General features: G+C 42.6%; 2 protein-coding genes across 4 annotated transcripts in view; both read right to left on the bottom strand.

The window, feature by feature from the left end:
- Nucleotides 1-25,494, bottom strand: part of LOC115253479 (KAT8 regulatory NSL complex subunit 2) — a 598,461-nt gene that overhangs the window by 114,319 nt on the left and 458,648 nt on the right. The window lies entirely within an intron of this gene.
- LOC109414872 (protein nervous wreck) overlaps nt 1-25,494 on the bottom strand; it is a 52,412-nt gene that overhangs the window by 5,030 nt on the left and 21,888 nt on the right. For 2 of the 3 annotated variants that reach the window (XM_029879312.2, XM_019688711.3), the window contains exons 3-8: nt 16,081-17,164; nt 15,883-16,018; nt 15,263-15,813; nt 6,954-7,194; nt 6,762-6,881; nt 6,648-6,670 (exon numbers count right to left, since the gene is read on the bottom strand). In XM_029879312.2, coding sequence (XP_029735172.2) covers nt 6,648-6,670; nt 6,762-6,881; nt 6,954-7,194; nt 15,263-15,813; nt 15,883-16,018; nt 16,081-17,164 — 2,155 coding nt within the window. The remainder of the gene's footprint in view (nt 1-6,647; nt 6,671-6,761; nt 6,882-6,953; nt 7,195-15,262; nt 15,814-15,882; nt 16,019-16,080; nt 17,165-25,494) is intronic. The other variant, XM_029879313.2, reaches the window with a different exon arrangement.

Below are 25,494 nucleotides of genomic sequence, written 5' to 3'. Positions count from 1 at the left end.
CGAGACTTGCAGAGAGGTGTTGTGGCTACAGAAGCTACTTCATGGTGTCAATGAGATAACCTTGTGGAGCGGACCTGGTGTGATGGTTAGAACACTTGACTATCACGCCGAGGACCTGGGATCGAATCCCACTCCCGACAAACTCGCAAAATGTGAGTTCTTCCTTCGGAAGGGAAGTAAAGCGTGGGTCCCGAGATGAACTAGCCTAGGGCTAAAAATCTCGTTAATACAGATAAAAAAAAAAAAGATAACCTAAGGGAAGATCGCGTAACCAACCTCGGTGGGAACTTTGGTCGTAGGCTGACAGGGAAGGGGGGGGGTTTGCTTCGGCAAACCTGAGCGTCTGTTCTCCAGGAGGAGCGGCTCACAACAGCGTCTGATCCCCATGTTAGGGGCGGCTGATCTACGTCCGAGTGCCAGGACTCTAAGCTCAACTGTGCACTATGGTCCTTCGGAAAGTAGGGGGTTGGTGTCAGGCCCTACGAGCCAGCCGTAAAAAAACCATTGTAACGGAAAATCAGCAACAGAATAATACGAACCGAGACCAACGGCAACGACCCCAGCGAACAAAAAGGACTTGCGATTGGAAACTCGGTACGTGGAACTACCGATCTCTCAACTTCATTGGAATACCCGCACACTCGCCAATCTACTGAAGGATCGCGGGTTCAGCATCGTAGCGCTGCAGGAGGTGTGTTGGACAGGATTCATGGTGCGAATGTTTAGAGCAGTGGTCACCATAGTGCTGTCGAAAAAGATTCACCCACGCACCAAATGCACCATGTACAAAACGCTGATAAGACCGGTGATCCTCTACGGGCACGAGACATCAGGGAGGGTGTAGGCACGTCAAACTCGAACAAACTACGCCTACCTAACATGCATCAGGCGGGCCTTCCCAAACAACACAATGCGATTTCGCGGGTCATCCCCATCGGCAACACAAACCGGTTTCCAAGCAGGATGCGACTAGGCCCCAGGTTGCGTGCCAGTCGACACTAACACACTCGCAAAAGATGAGCAGTAGGCCTACCTTGCCGCTTGCGGATCCCCTGCGAGACATGGACCATGCTCGAGGAGGACCTGCAAGCACTCGGAGTTTTCGAGCGACGCGTGCTAAGAATGATCTTCGGCGGTGTGCAGGAGAACGGTGTGTGGCGGAGAAGAATGAACCACGAGCTCGCTGCACTTTACGGCGAACCCAGCATCCAGAAGGTGGCCAAAACCGGAAGGATACGGTGGGCAGGGCATGTTGCAAGAATGCCGGACAACAACCCTGCAAAGCTGGTGTTTGCAACGGATCCGGTTGGCACAAGAAGGCGTGGAGCGCAGAGAGCACGATGGGCGGACCAGGTGGAGCGTGACTTGGCGAGCATTGGGCGCGACCGAGGATGGAGAGCGGCAGCCACAAATCGAGTATTGTGGCGTACTATTGTTGATTATGTCTTGTCTTAATGATGTTGAACAAATAAATGTATGTAATATGCCCCTTGTGCAAAAATGCTCAGTAAAGGAAGCAAAACTGAAATGTAACAACACTAAATCCGGGAGAATGACGAGAACAAAGAAAAAATGGAACGGGAGAAAGGGAAGGGGATTTGAGACGAGGAGATTTGGAAAGAAAGTGGAGAGCCAGGGGAGTTCAGTGAATTCCGGGATGAGAAGTGAACCACTCGTTTTTTAAGTGGAAAAACGGACTCGAGAAGTGATCGGGAAAATCCAGGTGTGCAAATAAAAGATAGTTTGTCCTTCAGCCGGCAAAAATGTGTCCGACGCATTTTCAAGACCACACATAAGCAGCAAGCTCATCGGAAACCCCTCCCCCCTCCTTACCGGAGGTGAGGCCTGCGATCCAGGGCAGGTAGTTTGATCCAGCCCCGCAATGGCACGTGAACGTTTCCTTCCGTGTATCATGGTACCACGGTGCACATCTCTAGGAAGCCGCTGGGGCCTACGAACCCCTGAATTCGACCGCCGATGTGGAACCCAGCGAACTCTCCAACAGCACGCTACGTACATCTTGCTCTGCGTTCTCCGTAGCTAACGACGCTAAGCACGTGAAGGTATACCAGGTAGGCAGTTACCTTCTCCCCAGACAACCAGGAGTCGCATAAGAAACCACGTTGTACATCGTAGAAAGTACTATTTTAAGTCACTATCGCATATATGTACGGCTGACTGACAATTTTCATCGCATATGATGTTATTTTTGAACTTATTACGATGTATCAGGTAAAGTCATATAAGAATACAAATAAACTTTTATAAGGTAGGAGCACATCGTAGAAGATGATATTCTGATGTTTTATTGCGATGAACTTTTCTTACTCGTAAAAGCATGCGAGTGAACTCGCAAAGTGTCAAATGAATTCACATAATTGCGTACTGCGATGATTATACGACTTCGCTTGGTACTTTTCCTGTTGTGTCAGTTTACCTCGCATTGGTGTATGGATGAAATCGTATAAAAGTACAAATAAATTCGTTGAAGTGTGCATACAAACTCAAATAAGCTAGAAGCGTTTATGTTGGCATTACGCGATTTGATATGTGATAACAATTAAAGAGTTTCTGTTGCACTGTGGATGCAGTGCCAAAAAGCTACAAGAAAGTGAACAGCCCATAATTATGGTTGCAAAGTCATCATTATTAGTTTAGTTGGCTTGATAATCAACAATGGGAGGTGCTAGCCAGATAGGGGAAGTAAAAACTGTACGGGAAATCGTTTTTAGCCTGCCAAACACGCACAGCGCAAGTGAACCAAGTGCATTCCAACAAACACTGAGGTAAGTTAGAATATCATGATAATTAATCAGCTTGTTTCATAAGTAGCGTTTGGTGTTGAGTGTGGAGTGTGGCTCGACAATCAAGAGGTCATTAGTTCGATATCGAGCTGACAGATTTGTTTTTTTTTTATATTATTAAATCGCATAAGATGCTAAATTGCGTCGCGATTGTGCACGCGGTGCATCGCATAAGATATCGCTTCAAGTCATATAGCATTATTATTGTTCCGTCAATGCACGTATAGCGCCTCCACTTTTGTACGCATAAGGCACTTTTTCTGCATCTTATGCGATGTAACTTTAACGCATAAAAGTACGTACAACATTAACATAAACTTCATTATACGTGAAAATTGGTTGTCTGGGTCTCCTCCTCCCTCGCAGCAACAACGCACCCCAATGTACAAAAACATGTAAACTAACCCACACATCAATAGAATATATTAGAATAGTTATATTGTTCACACTTCTATTCCAAAACGATAGAGTAAAATCCCCTAACAGTTTATTTGGCCTTTCCCCTGTTGGCTTCGACTTTGAGTTGGCAGGTAAGTATAGGGTGGCCCAGTCCTTCCCCGGTCAATGCCGACCCTGAGGAACCTAAGAAGGTGAGCTGGCCTGAGCATACGGACGCTGATACCACAGGATGTGTGGAGCGTCCAAGGGTAGTTACAGAACTTTGGCCGTAGGCTGAAAGGGAAGGGGGGTTTGCTTCGGCAAACCTGAGCGTCTGTTCTCCAGGAGGAGCGGCTCACAACAGCGTCTGATCCCCATGTTAGGGGCGGCTGATCCACGTCCGAGTGTCAGGGAAGGACTCTAAGCTCAACTGTGCACTATGGTCCTCCGGAAAGTAGGGGTTTGGTGTCAGGCCCTACGAGCCAGCCGTAAAAAAACATTGTAGCGGAAAATCAGCAACAGAATAATACGAACCGAGACCAACGGCAACGACCCCAACGAACAAAAAGGACTTGCGATTGGAAACTCGGTACGTGGAACTGCCGATCTCTCAACTTCATTGGGAGCACCCGCATACTCGCCGATCTACTGAAGGACCGCGGGTTCGGCATCGTAGCGCTGCAGGAGGTGTGTTGGACATGGTGCGAACGTATAGAGGTTATCACACCATCTACCAAAGCTGCGACAACACACGTGAGCGGGGAACAGCTTTCATCGTGATGGGTGATATGCAGAGGCGCGTGATCGGTTGGTGGCCGATCGACAAAAGAATGTGCAGGTTGAGGATCAAGGGCCGATTCTTCAACTTCAGCATAACAAACTTGCACAGACCACACTCCGGAAGCACTGATGATGACAAGACAAGAACGCATTTTACGCGCAGCTCGAACGCGAGTACGATCACTGCCCAAGCCACGACGTCAAGATCATCATAGGAGATTTAAACGCTCAGGTAGGCCAGGAGGAGGAATTCAGACCGACGATTGGTAAGTTCAGCGCCCATCAGCAGACGAACGAAAACGGCCAACGACTTATTGATTTTGCCGCCTCCAAAAATATGGCTATACGTAGCACCTTTTTCCAACACAGTCTTCCTTATCGTTACACCTGGAGATCACCACAACAGACGGAATCCCAAATCGACCACGTTCTGATTGACGGACGGCACTTCTCCGACATTATCGACGTCAGCACCTATCGTGGCGCCAACATTGACTCCGACCACTATCTGGTGATGGTCAAACTGCGCCCAAAACTCTCCGTCATCAACAATGTACGGTACCGGCGACCGCCACGGTACAACCTATAGCGACTGAAACAACCGGATGTCGCCTCAGCATACGCGCAGAATCTCGAGGCCGCGTTGCCAGTCCGCTAGAGCACTGATGGAGTACAGTGAAAGCAGCCATCAACGACGCCACCGAGAGCACCATGAAACGGAATTGACGGAACGAATGGTTCAACGAAGCGTGCAGAATGGTTTTGGAAGAGAAGAACGCAGCGAGGGCGGAACTGCTGCAGCAAGGGACCCGACAGAACATGGAGCGTTACAAACAGAAGCGGAAACAGCAGACCCGCCTCTTTCGGGAGAACAAGCGCCGCCTGGAAGAAGCGGAATGCGAAGAAATGGAACTGCTGTGCCATTCCCAAGAAACACGGAAGTTCTATCAGAAGCTCAACGCATCCCGCAACGGATTCGTGCCGCGAGCCGGAATATGCAGGGATAAAGACGAAGGCTTCTTGACGAACGGACGTGAGGTGATCGAAAGGTGGAAGCAGCATTTCGATCAGCACCTGAATGGCGTGGAGAACGTAGGCACGGGAGACCACGGCAACGGAGGAAACGATGACGCCAGTGCTGCGGAGGACGGAAATGAATTAACTCCCACGCTGAGGGAAGTAAATGATGCCATTCACCAGCTCAAAACCAAAAAAAGCCGCTGAACTCAGCAAGATGGGCCCATAAAAGTTGCCCACCTGCCTGCCGGAGGACTGGAAAGAAGGGGTAATCTGCCCCATTCACAAGAAAGGCGATAATTTGGAAAGTGAGAACTTCAGGGCGATCACTATTTTGAATGCTGCCTACAAAGTGCTATCCCAGATCATCTTCCGTCGTCTGTCACCTAAAACGAATGAGTTCGTGGGAAGTTATCAAGCCGGCTTTATCGACAGCCGGTCGACAACGGACCAGATCTTCACCGTACGGCAAATCCCCCAGAAATGCCGTGAATACCAGGACCCAACGCATCACCTGTTCATCGACTTCAAGGAAGCATACGACAGTATAGACCGCGCAGAGCTACGGAGAATCATGGACGAAAACGGCTTTCCTGGGAAGCTGATTAGACTGATTAAAGCCACGATGGACGGTGTGCAAAACTGCGTAAGGGTTTCGTGTGAACTGTCCAGTTCCAGTTCATTCGAATCTCGCCGGGGACTGCGACAAGGTGATGGACTCTCATGTCTACTATTCAACATCGCTCTGGAAGGTGTGATGCGACACGAGCCGGGCTCAACAGCCGACGAACGATTTTCACAAAATCCGGTCAATTTGTGTGCTTTGCGGACGACATGGACATTATTGCCAGAACATTTGGAACGGTGGCAGAGCTGCACACCCGCCTGAAACGCGAAGCAGCAAAGGTCGGACTGGTGGTGAATGCCTCAAAAACAAAGTACATGCTGGTAGGCGGAACCGAACACGACCGGATCCGTCTGGGTAGTAATGTTACTATAGACGGGGATACTTTCGAGGTGGTGGAGGAATTTGTCTACCTCGGATCCTTACTGACGGCTGATAACAACGTGAGCCGTGAAATTCGGAGGCGCATCATCAGCGGAAGTCGGGCCTACTACGGGCTCCAGGAGAAGCTGCTGTCGAAAAAGATTCACCCACGCACCAAATGCACCATGTACAAAACGCTAATGAGATCGGTGGTCCTCTACGGACAGAAGACATGGACCGTGCTCGAGGAGGACCTGCAAGCACTCGGAGTTTTCGAGCGACGCGTGCTAAGGACGATCTTCGGCGCTGTGTGGCGGAGAAGGATGAACCACGAGCTCGCTGCACTTTACGGCAAACCCAGCATCCAGAAGGTGGACAGAGCCGGAAGGATACGGAGGGCAAGGCATGTTGCAAGAATGCCGGATAACAACCCTGCAAAGCTGGTGTTTGCTACTGATCCGGTTGGCGCAAGAAGGCGTGAAGCGCAGAGAGCACGATGGGCGGACCAGGTGGAACGTAACCTGGCGAGCATTGGGCGCGACCAAGGATGGAGAGTGGCAGCCACAAACCGAGTGTTGTACGCCACATCGACATATGTTGATTATAACTTGTCTTAAATATGATGTTCAACAAATAAATGTATGTATGTAAGTATACCTTTCCACTACCAAATACATTACCTCCGGTTCCTCACAAATCACTACTACGCAGCATGACAGAAAGGAGTTAAAGACACAAAATGAACAGTACGTTCATTAGATAGAACCGTTGAATCAATAATGGATGTACTTTACCTGGGGGTGGCTGTGATGGTGGAGGCACCGAAAACTGCGATCCATATTTGTCGTGCTGATCATCGTTTAGTTCAAACTCGAAACGGTCCACCGCTGGCACCGAGCTTCGGGTATCATAAGCTGTAAAACGATAAGCGAAAATCATCAGTGAATCGTTTTAGTTCCCACCATGTATCCCTCTATCCCACTTACTTGGGCTCTGACCCTCGGGTGGTGTGGCCTCTTGCAGGACCATGGGTGGCGGTGCTGGGGCTGCAAACGTGGGTGGCGCCGACGGGGGAGGTGATTCATCGTCTGCCTCGGTCAATGGTTCTCCATTTTCGTCGCACTCCTCCACCACCAGCGAGGGGAAGTTTCCGATCTTGCCGTTCAGATCACCTTCCCACCATCCGTCGTCCACTCCGTGGGGGCTCTTGGTGACTAGTTTGATTATCTGCAAGAAAGTTGAGGGAAAGTTGCAGATATAGTTCAACAGCATTTATGCCGGAAGTTAATTAGGACAAAGTTTCAAACTCTGCTTGCTAGGTACCTGCATTGGTCTTATAATCTAGAGTTAGAAAAGGGCATCTATTGAAATGACTGGTTTGTATTTTGTATCTGACAGTTTGTATAAGCAGGAATAATTCCCTTTCTATAAAAAAAAACAAAAGAAATAAAATCGATCCTGTAAATAGCTTGGCCTACACTGAACACATGTAAATGATCGCCCCTTCTTGATTGATCCATGCTGCCAATCAACAAAGTCTTGCTGCAGTGATTTCATCCTCCACAGATCACTTCAACAATTTATTTAGAGATTTCACCAGATATTTCTTCGGAGATTTGTCCTGGGATATCTTTAGAGGTTCTTCCAGTGAATGTTTCAGTGCCTTTTTCGAGTTTTTCTTTATAAATTTCTCCAGAGATCCTTTAAGGTATTTCTGCAGGTATTCCTTCAAAGATTTATACAAGGTTTTCTCCATATTTCTTCCAGAATTCCGCTAGAGATTGTTCCAATAATTCCACTTGAAATTATTAGAAGTATTTTTGCAGGTATATCTTCTAGAAATTCTTTCAGAAACATTTCCTCCAAGAATTACTTCAGAGATTCACCCGGGAATTCCTATTGTGATTCTTTCAAAAACAACTTCTGGGATTAGTTTTAATGCCCCCAAGAAATCTTCTTGGGATTCCTTCAGAAATTTCTCCTGGAGTTCTTTCAGAATCTCCGAGAATTAATCCAAGACTTCCTCCAGGAACTGTTCAAAGATTCCCTTAGGGATTCCTTCTGGGGTTTCTTCAGGAATTCCTCTGGGGATTTCTTCAGGAACTGCTAGAGTGATTTCTCCAAGAGTTAATCTACGTACTCTTTTAGGAATTCCTTCATGATTTTCTGAGAAATTTCTCCAGTACTTACTCCTGAGATTTCTTCAGAAACTCCTCCTGGAATTCCCTCATGAATTGCTCCTTCGATTTCTTCAGGAATTCTTTCTGGAACTCTACCAGGGATTCCTCCAGTGATTGCTTCAGTGATTCTTTAAGGGAAACTTCAGGAATTCATCCAGGGATTTCTCTAGGTATTTCTCATGGAGTTCATGCAGGGATTCCTCCAGCAATTCCTCTAAAGAATTCTGAAGGAGTTTCTCTAGAGATTCCTCCAGGAACCCCTACAGGCATGTCTTCAGAAATATCTCCAGGGATTCATCCAGGCATTCCTTCAGGTATTCCTCTAGGGAATCTTTTGGGGATTATTCGAGGAATTCCTCCATTAATTCCTTTAGGAATAGTTCCAGGCATTCTTCCAGAAGTTCCTTCAGGGGTTTCTACAGGGATTCATCCGGGGATTCCTCCATGCATTCCTCCAGGATTTCATTCGGAGACTCCTCCATGAATACCGTCAAGAACTCCCCCACGAATTCCTTAAGACATTCCTCCAGGAATTCCTTCAGGAATTGATCCAGCAATTCTCCTAGGAATTCTTTCAGAAATTACTTCAGCAATCTCTCCAGAAAATCCTCCAGGGATTCCGTCAGAAGTTCCCCAAGGAATTCCTTTCGGAATATATCCAGGAATTATTCCAGGTATTCCCCCAGGAAGTTCGATCAGAAGTTTCATCAGAAGTTCTTCCAGAAATTCATCCAGGCATTACTCCAGTGACTCCTCCAGAAATTCTTCCAATAATTTCTGTAGGAATTATTCCAGGCATTTCTACAGAAATTCCTTCAAGAATTTCTCCAGGAATTGATCGAAGGTTTCCTCCATGATTTCCTTCGAAAATTCGTACAGCAATTACTCCAGGAATTTCTCCAAGAAATCCTCCGGGATTCCTTCAGAAAATCTTTCATGAAATTATTGAGAAATTCCTCCAGGAATTTTTACTGGGATTCTTTCTGAAATTCTTTTAGGGTTTCCTCTAGGAATTTACCCAGGAATTGCTTCATCAGGTATTCCTCTAGACATTCCTTTTGGAATTTGCCAGGCATTCTTCCAGAGATTCCTTCAGGAATTCCTCCAATGATTCCACCAGAAATTCCTCCAAGAGTTCCTCCTGGGATTCCCTCAGAAGTTATTTTGGTAATTCCTCGAGAATTTCTTCCAGAGATTCCTCCCAGAATTCCTCTAGATATTCCTCCAGGAATTCATTCAAGGCTTCCTCCAGGAATTCTTTCAGTGATAGTTCCACGGAATTTCCCCAAGAATTCCTCTAGGGATTTCTCCAGGAGTTCCTACGGGATTCCTCAAGGAATTTGTCCAGAACTTCCTCCAGGCATTTGCCCTGAGGTTCCTCCAGATATTTATTGCTTAGGAAGGGAATGCTCCAGTAATTTCTCAAGGGGTTTTCCAAGAATTTCCACAGAAGTTCTTCCAAGAATTTCTCCAGACATTTCTCTAAGATTCTTCTAAGGGTTCCTGAAGAGGTCTCTTCAGAAATATCTCTAGGGATTTCTTTCAGAATTCCTCTAGGGAATCCTCCAGGAATTTATTAAAGAATTCCTTTAGGATATTATTCAGGGTTTACTCCATGAAATTATCCATGGATTTCTCTGGGGAGTCCTCCAGAAATTTCTCCTGGTATTCCACCAGGGATTCCTCCAGGGGTTCCTCGAGGGATTCCTCCAGATATTCCTGAAAGAATTCCTATAGGAATTCTTCTACGAATACATGCAGAAATTCCACCAGGGATTTCTCTAGGAATTGAACCGGGAATTCTTCCAGAGGTCCTTCCCAGAATTCCTCTAGAGATTTCACCAGGAATTCATCTAGGAATTCATCCAGGGATTGCTCCAAGCATTCGTCCAGGAATTTCTCTAAGGATGCTTCCAAGTAATCCTCCAATTATTCCTTCAGAAATTCCTCCAGGGATTCTTCCAAGAATATATCCAGGAATTCCTTCAGATATTCGTCCCAGGAATTTGTCCAAAAGTTCCTCCTGGATTCCCTCTAAAGATTAATCTAGGAATTGCTTCAGGCATTTTCCAAGAATTCCTCTAGGGATTCCTCAAAGAATTCGTCCAGATATTCCTCGAAGAATTCCTGCAGGAATTCCTCAAAGATTTCTTCGGAAATTTATTCAGGGATTTCGCCCATAACTCCTCTAAAGATTCTTTCAGGTATTCTTTGGTCCAGGGATTCCTCCAGGTAAGGAGTGTATCGGAAAGAAGTTGAAAAATGTTCAGGATGCTCTATCTCGAAGCTGGATTGGTCTTTTCGTTTCGGTTCTTCTATGAAATCTTCACAATATCGTTAAGTTTAGAACAGTTTGGCAAAATTGGGAAAATGTTTAGTATTATTGAAAATATGGTTAAATGAATACACCTCACAAAATAAAAATCTGCACAAAATGCAATTTTGTTGAAAGTTTTCAACATTTCAAAAATCTGTAGCGAATAAAATTTGTACGATAAAAAATCTGGAAAATATTGAAGCTTGTTAACAGTTATGTACACATAACATATCATTAAAAATGGTCCACTCCAAGAAAACGTCTATTTTTTGGTCAAACTTTTAAGTTTTGCTTTTAATATCTTAAAAGGTTATAAAATTCATTTTGTTTTTTTGCTCTGACTTACTCGCTTATAAATTAATAAACATACCCTATTTAAAAAAATGCTAATTTTTCATTTTATGTATCTTTTATTTGCGTAAACATGATTTGGAGGAGCATAGAAAAAGGGGTTCCTCAGAAATGTATTTTTTTCATTTTTAAGAATTGCGCTTAAATGCTGTGGAGATATTTCTTGAAAAACAATAATTTGCCTTGATGAGGATTCTGGAGCTTATTATATTTGTACAAAAAAGTTAACAATTTTCGAACATTATCGAACTTTTTTCGCAATTTAAATTTTTTTAGAAGGTGTGCAAAAATTTAAAAACCCAGTTAAAAGAACATTTTTAGAAAATCATTAAATCCATTTCTTTTTTCAAGGATTTATACAGTATCTCTAAAAAACAAAATTACTTAAAAGTTGTATTAAACTATTTAGCCTCAACAAAATAGTTTGTAAACATTTTTAACTACTTTACGATACACTCCTTATTTCAGAAATTCCAGGGATTGCTCCAGGAATTCCGGTAGTGATTCCTTCAGAAATGCCTCTCAGAATCTTTTCAAACATTCATTCAGGGGTTTGGTCACAAACTTCAGAAATTCGTCCATCATCCTTTCCAAGGATTGACCGAAGATTTCTTCCAGGATTACCTGTAGATTTTTTGAATTACTTGAAGGAATTCTAATGAAATTCCTCCAGCGATTTGTATTGGAATTCGTTAAGAGGGATAAGCCTTGAAAATCTCCATGTAGTCATCCAGGAATTCTTTCACAATTATCTCCGAGAAATCGTTAAGGAGTTCATCCATAGATTTATTCAGGAATACATCCATGAATTCCTTCAAAAAATTCAGAAAATTGGCCATAACTCAGGAACGAAAAAAAAAGTGCATTCCAAAAATTTCAGTGATTGAAGCTTATGAAATAATCTTTTTTCAAAAAAATTTTTTTTGAAAATTTTCTGCTAGTTCAGGCTTAGTTTTTTCGGCTTTTCTTTATGAAGTTTCTCAACGGTGAAAACATTTGTGGAAAACTTTTTCCACTTCATATTTTTTTTTGAACACCTGAGAATATTTGCCTTCATTTTTACAAAAAATGTTTCTACGATGCTTCATCCTTGAGCTATGATTATTCAAAGAAAAGACTTGGCAGATTTGGGCATTTTTCACAAAATTGGCCATAACTGAAAAACGAAAAAAGAAGTGCATTCAAAAAATTTCAGCGATTAAAGCTTATGAAATTACACTCTCGAAAACAAAAAAAATTGGAAATTTTCCATGAGTTCGGCCATAGTTTTTTCGGCTTTTCTTTACAAATTTTCTCAGCTGTGAAAATTTTTGTAGAAAACTATTTCCAGTTCATATTACTTTTTTGGATTTCTGAGAAAATTTTCTTTCATTCTCTTAACCCTTTTAAGCCGGAATTTTTCCAAGCGTTATTATGGAGTTTTTTCTACTTATTTCTATGATAAAAGCATAAAAGGGGTAGAATATGATGCAAAATATTTTTTCTGGATATCCTAGGTCATCCAAACTGTTCTTGAGTTTAGATCCTAAATTTACGAGTGTAACGGCAACTTCATTCATTATACAAAGCTAAGATTTTTAATTTATCACGTCCAATAAGTCCTCTGAAAGTTTAATAGACAGTATCAGGTCAGTCGGGATAATCTAGGTCATCCAAATTGTTCTTGATCTTAGATCCTAAAGTCTACGAGTTTAACAGTAACTTCTTTCATTATACGAAACTACGATTGGTACTCTATCATGTCCAGTAAGTCTTCTGAAAGTTTAAAAGACAGTATCATATCAGTCTGGATATCCTAGGTCATCCAAACTGTTCTTGATTAAGTCTACGGGTGTAACGGTAACTTCTTTCATTATACAAAGCAACGATTCGTATTCTATCAAGTCCAGTTAGTCTTCTGAATATTCAAAAGACAGTATTAGATCAGTCGGGATATCCTAGGTAATCCAAACTGTCCTTGAGTTCAGATCCTAAAGTCTACGGGTGTAACAGTAACTTCTTTCATTATACAAACTACGATTTGTATTCTATCATCTACAGTACATCTTCTGAAATTGCAATAGACAATATCAGATTAGTCGGGATATCTTAGGTCATCCAAACTGTTCTTGAGCTTAGATCCTAAAGTCTACGCGTGAAACAGTAACTTCTTTCATTATACAAAGCTACGATTTGTATTCTATCATTCTAATCAGTAAAATTCAGACAGACAGTATCAGATCTGTTGGGATATCCTAGGTCATCCAAATCGTAATCTATCATGTCCAGTAAATATGACTCATTATCTATCATTATTCAGTGTAGCATTGCAAGTGTAGATATAAATGTGTAGTCCACGAAAGATTTGATAACCTAAATTATCACAAAATCATGAATTCACATTATCATGAAGTGACCCTCGAGAGTTAAGAGATTAAGTGGTTGTTTTTATCAACTAAGCTCCATAGCCGTAAGGATGGCCCATAATATCCCAAAAACATATAACAACGCTTATTGTTCCTCGAACTACTTTGGTAAATAAAGTGGATTAAGTAACACTACTTAACGTAGTGGCAAAAGCTATTATCACAAGTGTAGCCCTGAAGCTGTGATCTTCAAAGTAGTTTGGTTGATCTGGAATATCTCAAAACTATCTTGGAGTAACTCATGAAATGCCAGGGGGATTGCAGATTACAGTTGGATGTGTAATGTTACGGTTCAATGTGAAAATAACTACTGTTACTGTCGAGAGCTAAACTTCAGGACAGTTTGGACGACCCTGAATGTCCCAAACGTTCATAATAATACATAGTTGACTTCAGGGTGGTCCAGTAACCGCGATTGATTATGCAACATTATCCAGAATAACAGATCTATGGTTGATGTTACAAGTGTTGACCTATTGTTCTGAACTTCAAGATGGTTTGGCTGATCTGGAATATACCTATAGTGTCTCTAAATGGCATTTGAGTTTTCAAGAGCTTCACGGATCTCTGCCGATAACGCAATGGTATTATTTATGGCGAAAACACATAAAGATATTCTTGTAGATTTGAAGGACTTCATTATAGGACAGTTTGGACGACCCGAATGTCCCATAGGTTTATCATAATATCAAGTAGACTTCACTTCAGATTGGTCCAGTAACCGCGGTTGATTACGCAGCGTTACTCAGTATAACACATATGGCTACTGTTACGTGTGTAGACCTGAAGTTCTGAACACCAAAGCAGCTTGGCTGACCTGAAATATCTCAATAGTGTCTACAAATGACACTGTAGATTTCAAGGGTTTCACTGATCCCATGCCAGTAGATTATGCAGTGCTATTATTTATTGCGAAAACCATAAACTTATTCTTGTAGATTTAAACGACTTTACCACAAGGCAGTTTGGAACACCTAGAACATCCTAGAATGTAAAACACCTTTTGATATTCTTGACGAAGGTTTAATTAATAATACATATAAACGTAACCCATATCCAAATTCAGCTTTTAGAACAACTGGTATGTCAATTGTTTTGTTTCTCCATACTTCATGGTGTTCAGGATGTTCTAGGTAGGTCTAATAAAGTACTCAATTTGCAACAACTTTGCCGAAGACGATATTTTATTTTATTGAACGTGGGAATTTATACAGCCGTTTCTAGGTTGGGGTCATATATGACGCCTCCGGCTCCGGCGGGTTAAAAAACCTTGTTTCTACGGTTTCCACCTAAGTTTTCCGGAAAAATAGGCGGCCCTGAATTTTTCTCATTTTTTTTTTATTCATATCCCATGAACCCTGCCTGTGGAAAAAAGTTTCATGAAAATCTGCGACCCCATAAAAATCCCCAATGCTTACACAAGAAAGCACTTAACAATATTTTGCAGCAATGCTGCTAGAAAATTCAGAGGTTCTTTGAGATAGGGTATCGCGCCACTTGGGCGGTGGCTTCTATATTCGTCTGTTTTCCACTATAACTCAGTCAATTTTGAACCAATTAACTTGAAATGTTGTACACGGGTAGATACTATACCTATCTCACCGCATTCGCATTGTGTCAATTGGTTCAAATTTGACTGAGTTATAGCGGAAAACAGACGAAAATAGAAGCCACCGCCCAAGTGGGGCGATTCCCTACCCATCAAAGAATTCCTTTGAAAACTATCACTTATTCAATTCTGGTTATATAATATTTCCAAACATAAATGACTAATTACATAGACCATTTTGGACTATGATCTTGTAAAGTGTGAGAAGTTAAGAATAATCTCCAATAACTATCAATTTAAACACGTATTATGCCAAATAAATGTCTATTATAGATTTATGTTTGTCATTAAGACAGTGGTTTTCAGATTTTTTCTAATTTCATGAAAAATGCTGGAGGAGCCTGATGGATTTTGGAGGCCGCCCTCCCTCTAGCTACGCCAATGACCATAACCTGTGCCCAATGAAAGATGAATAATGATATACCAAACATACCTGTCCTTCCTCGAAGGTGAGTTCGTCTTCTGCCGTGGCGTCGTAATCGTACAGAGCAATGCAATACATCTGATGCGCTTTCCGCGGTGCTGAGATAACTGAGATTTGATCGGGCGACTGACCGGAGTCCTGCATCTGATCCTGATCTTCGTTATCCACAGTGTAATCAACGGAAGAGAAGGAAATCTGCGTCGACAGTTGAGCCGGAGTGTGAGTGTCTACCGGAGTATCCCTCTCCACATCCAGGTAGTTATGCGGCACGAAACCTTCCTCGCCGCGATAGTTCCGAGCCCTCAACCAACCGTCTCCGTCGCCTTCGCCGACCACTTCCAGCTGTTCACTCTCGACTATGGTGAGCTCGTCTGGATTTTGCGCCGTGTATGAATACAGCGCAGTACACTTGAAGGTCTGTCCAGCAGATTGCTGTGGCGGCAAGCTGGCTTCGGCAGCAGTGGCAGCAGCTTCCTCCGCACCCCAATCTACTTGAATGGGATCATCCCACGTGTGGGAGATCTGTTCGATCTTTTGACGCTCCTGTTCGACCTCGAAGTCTAGAAAAAGAATTCAAACGTTGTTTATGCCTCTCGCAGTAAGAACATAAGGGATGAGAATAAACTTACCTTCGTCTTCATCGCTGTCTGGAGCAAACTCCTCACCAGGTGGTTCAGGCTGCTTTGGAGCTGGTGACGATTCTGACATTGGTTGATCTTGTTCTGCGTTGTCACTATCGTAGAAGGAGTCAGAGCTGGGATTTTCCTGTGGACCAAAGCATATAATTAGTACAATTATACAGAAATTGATCAATTCAATCTACCCACCCCTTGACCAGACGCGTCAGTACGCATGGACAGCGAGCTAGCCGATCGTGGCATTTCCTGTACGCTTAACGTTTCAGCCTCCTGTATCCATTCGTCCACGTTGATGCCGCCTATTCTCAAACACTCCAGCCGGGCTTCGGCCTTACACTTGGCGGTTTCTGCCTTACGAATATTTTCACGGAACTCGTCGATCTTCGTTTCCAAATCGGGTCCATTCTGGTCGTTCGGATCCGTACGGTGACCCGCTTCACGAAGTGCCGTGCAGATGGCCAATTTACGAGCATTCTCTCGTATTACGTTGCTTTCGCGGGCAACGCGGCCTGCCCAACGTTTGCCTTCCCTATTCAATGTCTCGGCGGCGGAGTCATGGTCCGCCGTAATCTTCCGAATCGGATCGTTATCGCATGGTTCGAACTCGTACTGAATGTGCTGCTTTAGCACCGGGTAATACAGGTAACAGCACTGTAGATTGTATTCACGCGTCAACTGTTGAGCCTGATCGCGGATCTTGCCGAACGAGTTCTGAGTGGCCGAGCAGGTCAACAGCTCGGTGCGACCGATCAACGCCAAGTAGTCTGCGACCCGTTCGTAGACGTAGTTCTCCATAGTGGCCATTGTGGTTTGTAGATCGATAGTGAAGTAGTGGTTTTGGTGTGCGTTGGCCGAAGCCAGACTGAGAATGTAGTCATTCCTGGCTCCGGTAGACTTCTCTTCCAGTTGCTCCTTTCGCGACGTTACCCGAGCACTGTTCTTCTGAAGAGAGGTAATCGACTGGAAAAAGGATCCCTTTTTCTTTTTCAGCTTCTCTTCGATGTCCCGTGCCTTATCACGAACGTCGTGAGCACAGTGTTCTTCGTCGAAGTAACACTTTTTCGTTTTGTCCACGTCCTGTACGGATAGCTGGAGTTCCTTCTGAACCACTCCGAGATGTTCGACTGATTTCTTGCTGGTGTTTAATTTTGCATTCCGGAGCAGTTTGGCTTCGTCTGCTATCTGCTGTTGGAAAACCTCGACCGCGGCTAGACGAGCCCGGGCAAGCTTCTCGTTCTCTTCCAGGACTGTCTGCCAAACGCTCCACATGTTCCTGAATAATAAAAAAAGAATAGCATATGTTTAGCAAACTGAGTGGCTGACCGTTTGTGATGCATTGCATCGATAGTCCCATGAGAGCTCACAGCTGTAAAGGCGAGGGTATTCAGCATGCTAAGGGTTACGGGTTCGATTCCCGTAACTTTTCGTAAGGGATTTAATAAATGTAATTTTTCGCCATCTAAAATCGATTTAAACATGTTTTGTAAAATGGCTGAACTTTGATTTTTCTTTTTCCTATTTTTTTAGTTTTTGAGCGTCCCTACACTTTTATACGGATCACTACTCTACTCTATAGATTCGGATCACTATTGTCTATCCGGTTGGAATCAGGACAGACATTCAATCAAAAATTGCCATTTCCTTGGACCACAAGTGTCGCGTCTGTTTCGCATCTAGTGCGCTGTGTTGCTGACAACAACGGGAAGGATGCGCACTTCTTTTAACATGATTCAAAAACGTCGCGAGTTGGGTCGCGTCGCGACTTGATTGTGCGAAGTCCGGTTTGGTGGCGGCCCGACAATACTTAGTCGGTGTACGCATGCGCTCAAAACTTTCGACAGTCATTACCACGCGTCGCAGTCGAACGCCGTGACTTAACATCGAGCGGCTGCATAACGTAAGCGGCTCAAGACTACGCGCAGCAGTTAGCAGTGGCCCTACCAACTGTGAGATATAAGATGTACTGAATAAAGCTGTGATAAAGAGAATGATCACAGCAGGCGATATAGCGCATTTGAATGTGATGCGAACTGTCAAGCAGACAATAGTCCTGTTCAACGACGTAGGTTGAACTTGCTCGAAGTTGCTGCATCCTACTCTTACCCATTTGTCAACAAACGGGAAAAAGCGGGATGGACCAAGTTCGAGCAAGTTCAACCTACGTCGTTGAACAGGACTAATGTTAGCATCCCTGCTTGCGTAGCAGCAACTCCAGGCGTCACCCAACCGCGTTCACTCTTGCCACTTGCGAACCAACGTCAGCCTGGGTAAGTTGTGTGTGCTGCACGTGAGGGGTGATTCCTTCCCAGAGAAATCCTAAACTCCACACCAACAGAAGAGCAACTTGGCGCAGCTACACTTGAAGATGGCTGGAGGGACATCCGATCCGCCATAGGTAGTACCTCGGCTACAGCACTAGCCTTCGCACTCCGAATCACAGAAACGACTGGTACGACGGCGAATGTAAACAGTTGAAAAACGAGAAGAATGCAGCATGGGCGAGAATGCTGCAACAACGTACGAGAGCGAATGAGGCACGTTACAGACAGCCGCGGAACAGGCAGAACTCAGTCTTCCGGATGAAGAAGCGCCAGCAGGAAGAACGAGATCGCGAAGCGATCGAAGAGCTGTACCGCGCTAAAGAAAGCTCTAAGAGAAGCAGAACCGCTCGTGCAGAGGCTTTGTGCCACAAGCCGACATGTGCCGAGATAATCACGGGAATATTCTCACGGGCGAGCGTGAGGTGGTCGACAGGTGGCGGCAGCATTACGATGAGCACCTCAATGCCGACGTTGCAAGTACCGAAGCTGGCGTGGTAACAGATCTAGGAGTATGTGCACAGGACGAAAGACTTCCGGCCCCTGACCTACAAGAGATTGAGGAGGAGGTTGGCCGATTGTAAAACAACCAAGCCGCTGGAGCAGATCAACTACCAAACGAGCTTCTAAAATACGGTGGAGAAGCACTGGTGAGCAGGCTTGATAATCAAAACTCGGATAGTTATTCAAAACGACGTATCAACATAGGATTTGCGTGTATTATACGTCGTTTTGAAAAAGTATCCGAGAAAAGAGTTTTGCAACATGCTCTAGAGCGGTGTTTTGCTTTTGCCTCGTCGCGAGGGAGCGAACGAACCCCAAACAGAGAGGCAATAAACTGAGCGAGGAAGAGGGGAACGAAAAAAGAGTCGATGATTATTTCGGGTTTTTGAGTGCGATTCTCGCCTCGAAAGTCTTTCTTTGTATGGGAGTGGAACTCGCGAGAGCTTTTTGAGTGTGAGTGGACGTGAGAAACACAACAAGCAATTATGAGTGTTGGACGAACTCCTCGCTACGCGGCAAGCTCGCGCTCGGTGCTGTTGAGGATTTGCGTTGTGATTTCTGAGTTTTATTTTTACTCCTCAGAAAAGGAAGTTTCTGTCAAGCCTGCTGGTGACAGCACTACACTGGGTCATTACCAAGATTTGGGAGGAGGAAGTATTACCGGAGGAATGAATGGATGGTATCGTGTGTCCCATCTACAAAAAGGGCGACAAGTTGGATTGCGGGAACTACCACGCGATCACACTACTGAGCGCTGCCTACAAGATACTCTCTCAAATTTTATGCCGCCGTCTATCACCGGTTGCAAGAGAGTTCGTGGGGCAATATCAGGCTAGATTTATGGGTGAACGCGCTACAACGGACCAGATGTTCGTCATCCGCCAGGTGTTGCAGAAATGCCGCGAATACAACGTGCCCACACATCACTTGTTCATCGATTTCAAATCGGCGTATGATACAATCCATTGACGGGCCCATATAGCCGAGGCGGTAAACGCACGGGTATTCAGCATGACCATGCTGAGGGTGACGGGTTCGATTCCCGGTCGGTCCAGGATCTTTTCGTAAAGGAAATTTCCTTGACTTCCTTGGGCATAGAGTATCTTCGTGCCTGCCACACGATATACGCATGCAAAATGGTCATTGGCAGAGGAAGCTCTCAGTTAATAACTGTGGAAGTGCTCATAGAACACTAAGCTGAGAAGCAGGCTTTGTCCCAATGAGGACGTTACGCCAAGAAGAAGAAGACAATCCATCGAGAACAGCTATGGCAGATTTAATATGCACGAATACGGATTCCCAGATAAACTGATACGATTGATCAAGGCGACGATGGATCGAGTGATGTGTGTAGTCCGAGTATCAGGGACACTCTCGAGTCCCTTCGAATCTCGCAGAGGGTTACGGCAAGGTGATGGTCTTTCGTGCTTGCTGTTCAACATTGCTTTAGAGGGTGTAATTAGGAGAGCGGGGATAAACACGAGTGGAACGATTTTCACGAAGTCCGTTCAGCTGCTTGGTTTCGCTGATGATATTGATATTATAGCTCGTAAATTTGAGACGATGGCGGAAACGTACATCCGACTAAAGAGTGAAACCAGGCGAATCGGATTAGTCATTGATGTGTCGAAGACAAATACACGATGGCAAAGGGCTCCAGGGAGGAATCACCGCGCCCGCCACCCCGAATTTCTATCGACGGTGATGAAAACGAGGCGGTTGAAGAATTCGTGTACTTGGGCTCACTGGCGACCGCCGACAACGACACCAGCAGAGAAATTCAGAGACGCATTGTGGCAGGAAATCGAGCTTACTTTGGACTCCGCAGAACTCTACGATCAAACACAGTTCGCCGTCACACGAAGTTTACTATCTACAAAAAGGCTGACTAGACCGGTAGTCCTTTATGGGCACGAAACATGGACCCTACGTGCAGAGGACCAACGCGCCCTTGGAGTTTTCGAACGGAAGGTGTTGCGTACCATCTACACGGCGAAGTGCAGATGGAAGACGGGACGTGGAGAAGATGAATGAACCACGAACTGCATCAGTTCCTGAGCAGGAGAAAATAGCTAAAGAATAACAAACTCAGGTATGGAAAACCGAATACGTACAACCTGAATGAATTATTAAGAAGCCCTGCATAAGAGGTAAAATACCTAAAATCATAACTGATATGTATGTATTCTGTGCATACTTCGTGAATAACGACATCAGGTATGGCCTAAATAATAATTGGCGATACAAATAATTGAATAATACCTTAAGCAGTCCTCAACACCAAACCAATAACTCGTTGAGGAATTTTATCAATACCTACAAAATACCAAAGTAACCGACCAATACCTTGTCTTGGTATGATACCTGACTTTGGTATGCTGCAGAGAGAACAAACCATCGTCCACACCGTGAAAATCGGAAGGCTACGGTAGGTGAGTCACGTCATCAAGATGTCGGATAGCAACCATTTCATAGTAATGGTTCTCGAGAGTCATCCAACCGGTGCAAGAAGACGTGCAGTGAGCCAGGTGAATCGATCAAGTGGAGGACGATTTGCGGACCTTAGCAGAGTGCTGAACTGGAGACGCGCAGCCATGGACCGAGTAGAATGGAGACGACTTCTACGTACACTCAGGCCTTAGTCTGACCGGTAAGGTAAGGTAACGTACTGGAATCTTAAGCGTTAGATTGGAACCCAGCAAGACATCACGGTGTGTTGAAACACGATTATTATCGCACTTTCATGAACCTAAAATATTTTTTTCGTTATAAGTTAACCTTAGATTAAGATTCTGGAGGTTAAAAATTCTTTCATCGGGGAAAATGAAAATAAATTCAATTTTAGTACATATTTTACCACTTTTTTCATATAATATGGTGTATCACGCAAATCTGATGAACCTAAACTACGCTACAAAAAGTCCCCTTTCTAATAATAAATTTGAAACTATTCAGAGAGAAACGAATGCAAAAGTCTTTACAACGTTACAATTAAATTTGTTTGGCGTTCGTTTCATGTGTCCAGCCCAATGCAGTCTGCCGAAAGTCATAAATCATAAAACTCTTTATTCCTTCCATATGTCTGGTACATAAGTACAGTAGACGTTCGCTCGGTGCAAACGGTTTAACTGCAATGCTTTTTAACTGCAAGTCCGCTAAGTGCAACAATTTTGCAGTTATCGCACCCCTATCTGTCAAAAAACAAAACGTTAACAAAATTGCGATGTTTTTTGGATGCACTACAGCTGCATTGCGATGTATTTACGTGCATTTTGGCTGCGTCCTACAGCAATTGACAACTGTTTGACGGCTGTCAGTCGTTGCAGTTAGCAAATTTCATTCGGTTCATTCGGACACTGGTTTGACACGTTAAATTCAGATGTTTCCCAAGTGGTGAAAACATGTGGCTCGAACGTGCACACTCAGTAGCAAAAAAAAAGCCGAGCTGATTTTTTCTCCTAAAATGCGTCATGTTCAATCTTCTGCAACTTTGACAATTATCAATATTTTTGGCTGAAAATTTTACCGCTTCATCATCAATATATTGATAATGTATGGACAAAATTTCGAATTAATAGAAATTATATATTTTGAGTTATAACAACTTATATGAAAAAAAATCCATTTTTGGACATACCTTTTTAAAAAATCTGTATTTCAGTGAAAAATTTAAGTACCTTCATAAAAATTTCACTGCAGCGTCAGTAAACATAGGAAATGTTGTGGTCAAAATTTGAAATGTTTTCATCTAGTGGTTTGGGCCACAGAAATCGTCAAAGTTGAAGTACCACTGTGGGTGCCTACAGTTTTCACTCCATATTGACCACGCTGAAACACCGGTGCAGAAAAAAAGCCGAGGTCAATTCGTTCCATTAATGTTTAGATCTAAGTTTTAATAAACAATCCATATTATATGACATATTTTTATGAACTTTCGTGTGGTCTGCTAGTTGTTTATGACATTCTTCACGTAACATATAGTGCGTTACGCGTTACAAACATACATATGTTAGTGAATATACAAGTAGTTTGAATAATTTGCAAATTTTTGCGCAAAATTTGCGCATTTTAGGAGAAAAAATCAGCTCGGCTTTTTTTTTGCTACTGAGTGTAGAATATTTTCAGTGTGGAAACTTATTTATTGACATATTTTAGAGTGTTTTACAACAAGTATTCTAAATGAAAAATATTCAGGCGATGCTTTTTCTGATCGTCTTATTATTTTTGCCAATAAATGTTTGTTTGGGCTTAAACTATTGTAAATCTAACAGAAATCATTCAAGTTGTATTCACCCACAAAACAATCTGGGATTTTTTTATGTTCTATCCCTTAAAACAAATGAGATATTTCGGGAATTTCTTCATAAAATTCACCAGGTATTTCTTCGGTTTTTTGCTGGGTTTCTTTAAGAAAATTTTTCAAAAACTATTTCAGAAATTCTTCAAGGGATTTCTTTGAAAATTTTTTAAAGAATTTCTCCAGAAATTCTCTCAAAAACTTTTATTAAAAATTATAAAAAAAAAACAAACAAAAAAATTCTCGAAGAATCCCTTTAGAAATGCCTTCAGGGAGGTTTTCAGGAAGTTATTAAGGAATTTATTCAGAAATTAGTCAAAGGATTCCTCTCGACATTTCTACATGGATATTTAATAATTTCCTTCAATGGATTCCTGCAAAAAATGTCTATAAAGATTACTAAGTCACCCTTCAATAGATTCCTTTAGTAATTCCTCCATGGATTCCTATGAAAAATCCTGTAGAGATTCCATTAGAAATCATTCCTGAAGGGATTCCTTCAGAAGTCCCTCTAAGAATGAATTCTTTCAGAAATCTTGGGATTTTTGAAAGAAAATCTTCTATGAAACTGTACCATGCTCACTAGGGATTGATCCATAAATTCTTGCTAGAATTTCACCAGAAAACTTTTCATGAATGTCTTCATAAATTATAAATTTGGAATTAATTCAGAAATTTCTACAGGTTTTCCGTTAGAAAATCTCCCATTAACTTCATCCAAAATTTCTCCAAAGCTTTCTTCTGAAAGCCATTCATAGATTCCTTCAGAAATTCCTCCAAAAATTCCTTAAGATTTTTTTTTCAGAGATTCCTTTAAGAATTCTGCCACGTTTTTTTTTTCAACTCTTCCAATGCTCCTCTACAAACTATTACGGGCATTTCATCAGGCATTTCTTTACGAATTACTCCATGAATTCGTGCAAAAATTACTCCATGAATTCCATTTAGAATGCTTACTTAAATTTCTTGAAGATTTTAATCATATATCCCTCCGGAAAATGCAGGAATTCCTCCACAATCTCTTTCATAATTTCATTCAATGAATCCAGCAAAAAATCTTCCAGAGATTTCAACAAAAACTCATATAGATTCCTTCAGGAATTTCTCCTGGTATTCCTTCATTTCCATGGTTTGTCTATTGATTTCTGAAAATTTTCTTACAGATCTTCTAAGAAATACTTTGATTGAACTGCAGAAGAAACTTTTGGTGAATTAATTAGAAAATTATGGTAAAACCATTTGAAGCTATAGCCAAAAATTAGTAAAAACATTTGAGGATTTCTGAAAGCTCTTGAAATTCAATTCAGTATTTTTGAAAACAAAATTCATTTAAAAAAATCCGAAAAAAAACTAAGATTTCCTTAAGAAATGTATGCATTATTCACGTTAAGAATCTGAAATGTCATTTTTAACTATTGTGCTGGTCTTAGTATGAAAAAAAGAAAATCGAGTTGAGTACTGTTTCTTTTAATTCCACTAAGATTTTGCAATCTTTGGCAGATACGTAGTTCGACCTCAACTGTTAGGTCATCTTCAGTGTCTAGTACTTAATTTTCTATTTACGTACATGTATTCCACTAACACGCCCAGGTTCATCATCATCATATTTAAAACTGTTTCAACCAAACATTGATTGATTTCATTGTAAAAAAAATGATTACATATGCTTAATTTAAAGTACGTGTATCAAGGGCGTGTGCCGAAAGAGTAATTAAAAGCTATTCTCTAAGGCCTGATTTCTTCACCTCAGATTAACCGGTAAACCAGGCTAACCCAACAAACATTTTTGCTGCATAAAAGTTTAAAGAGCATGCTTCCAATAGTGTTTGCTTCGTAAGCTGTTATGCAGCTACTTTTGTTAGTAGGGTACCCATAGTTAAACCTGGTTTAACGCTTAAGCCAGGGTGAAGAAATCGGCCCTATGTGTCCAACATGCGAATAAAAGTATTCATAGGATGAATTATCACTTGTTAGTAAAACATCGAGCCCTGTAAAATCAGAGCACAATATACTTAATACGGCACCAACATTTCAAAAGGGCGTAACTGCTTTTTCAACCAATGCCTTCTCACAGAGCTGTGGATCGTATTTCATTCATCTCACGCAATTAACATCCATTAATCGAAAGAGGAGGATTTTATCTTTCTATTTGTGCTAGTGGATTGCTCGAGAGGGATGGGATACGCTCCACAGCTTTGTGAGAAGGCATTGGTTGTAAATGCAGTTACGCCCTTTTGAAATGTTGGTGCCGAATAGTTCTTATTATATTCGAAGAGCTATCAGTATTGCTGCTTAACTTGCTCAAAAATAGCTTAATTGGACAGTTTACATAAATTTTAAAATATAGCATTATTAGGTCCCCATATTTGTTTAATGATTTATGACTTTCGGCAGAAAGCAGTGGGCTGGACACATGAAACGAACGTTAAACAAATTTAAACTCGTTGTAAAGACTTTTGCATTCGTTTCTCTCTAAATGGTTTC

The sequence above is a fragment of the Aedes albopictus genome, chromosome 2 (genome assembly GCF_035046485.1).
Source record: "Aedes albopictus strain Foshan chromosome 2, AalbF5, whole genome shotgun sequence".
Classification (NCBI taxonomy): domain Eukaryota; kingdom Metazoa; phylum Arthropoda; class Insecta; order Diptera; family Culicidae; genus Aedes; species Aedes albopictus.
Note: the sequence above shows the minus strand (reverse complement) of the source record. Positions and strands in the feature narration are given on the sequence as shown.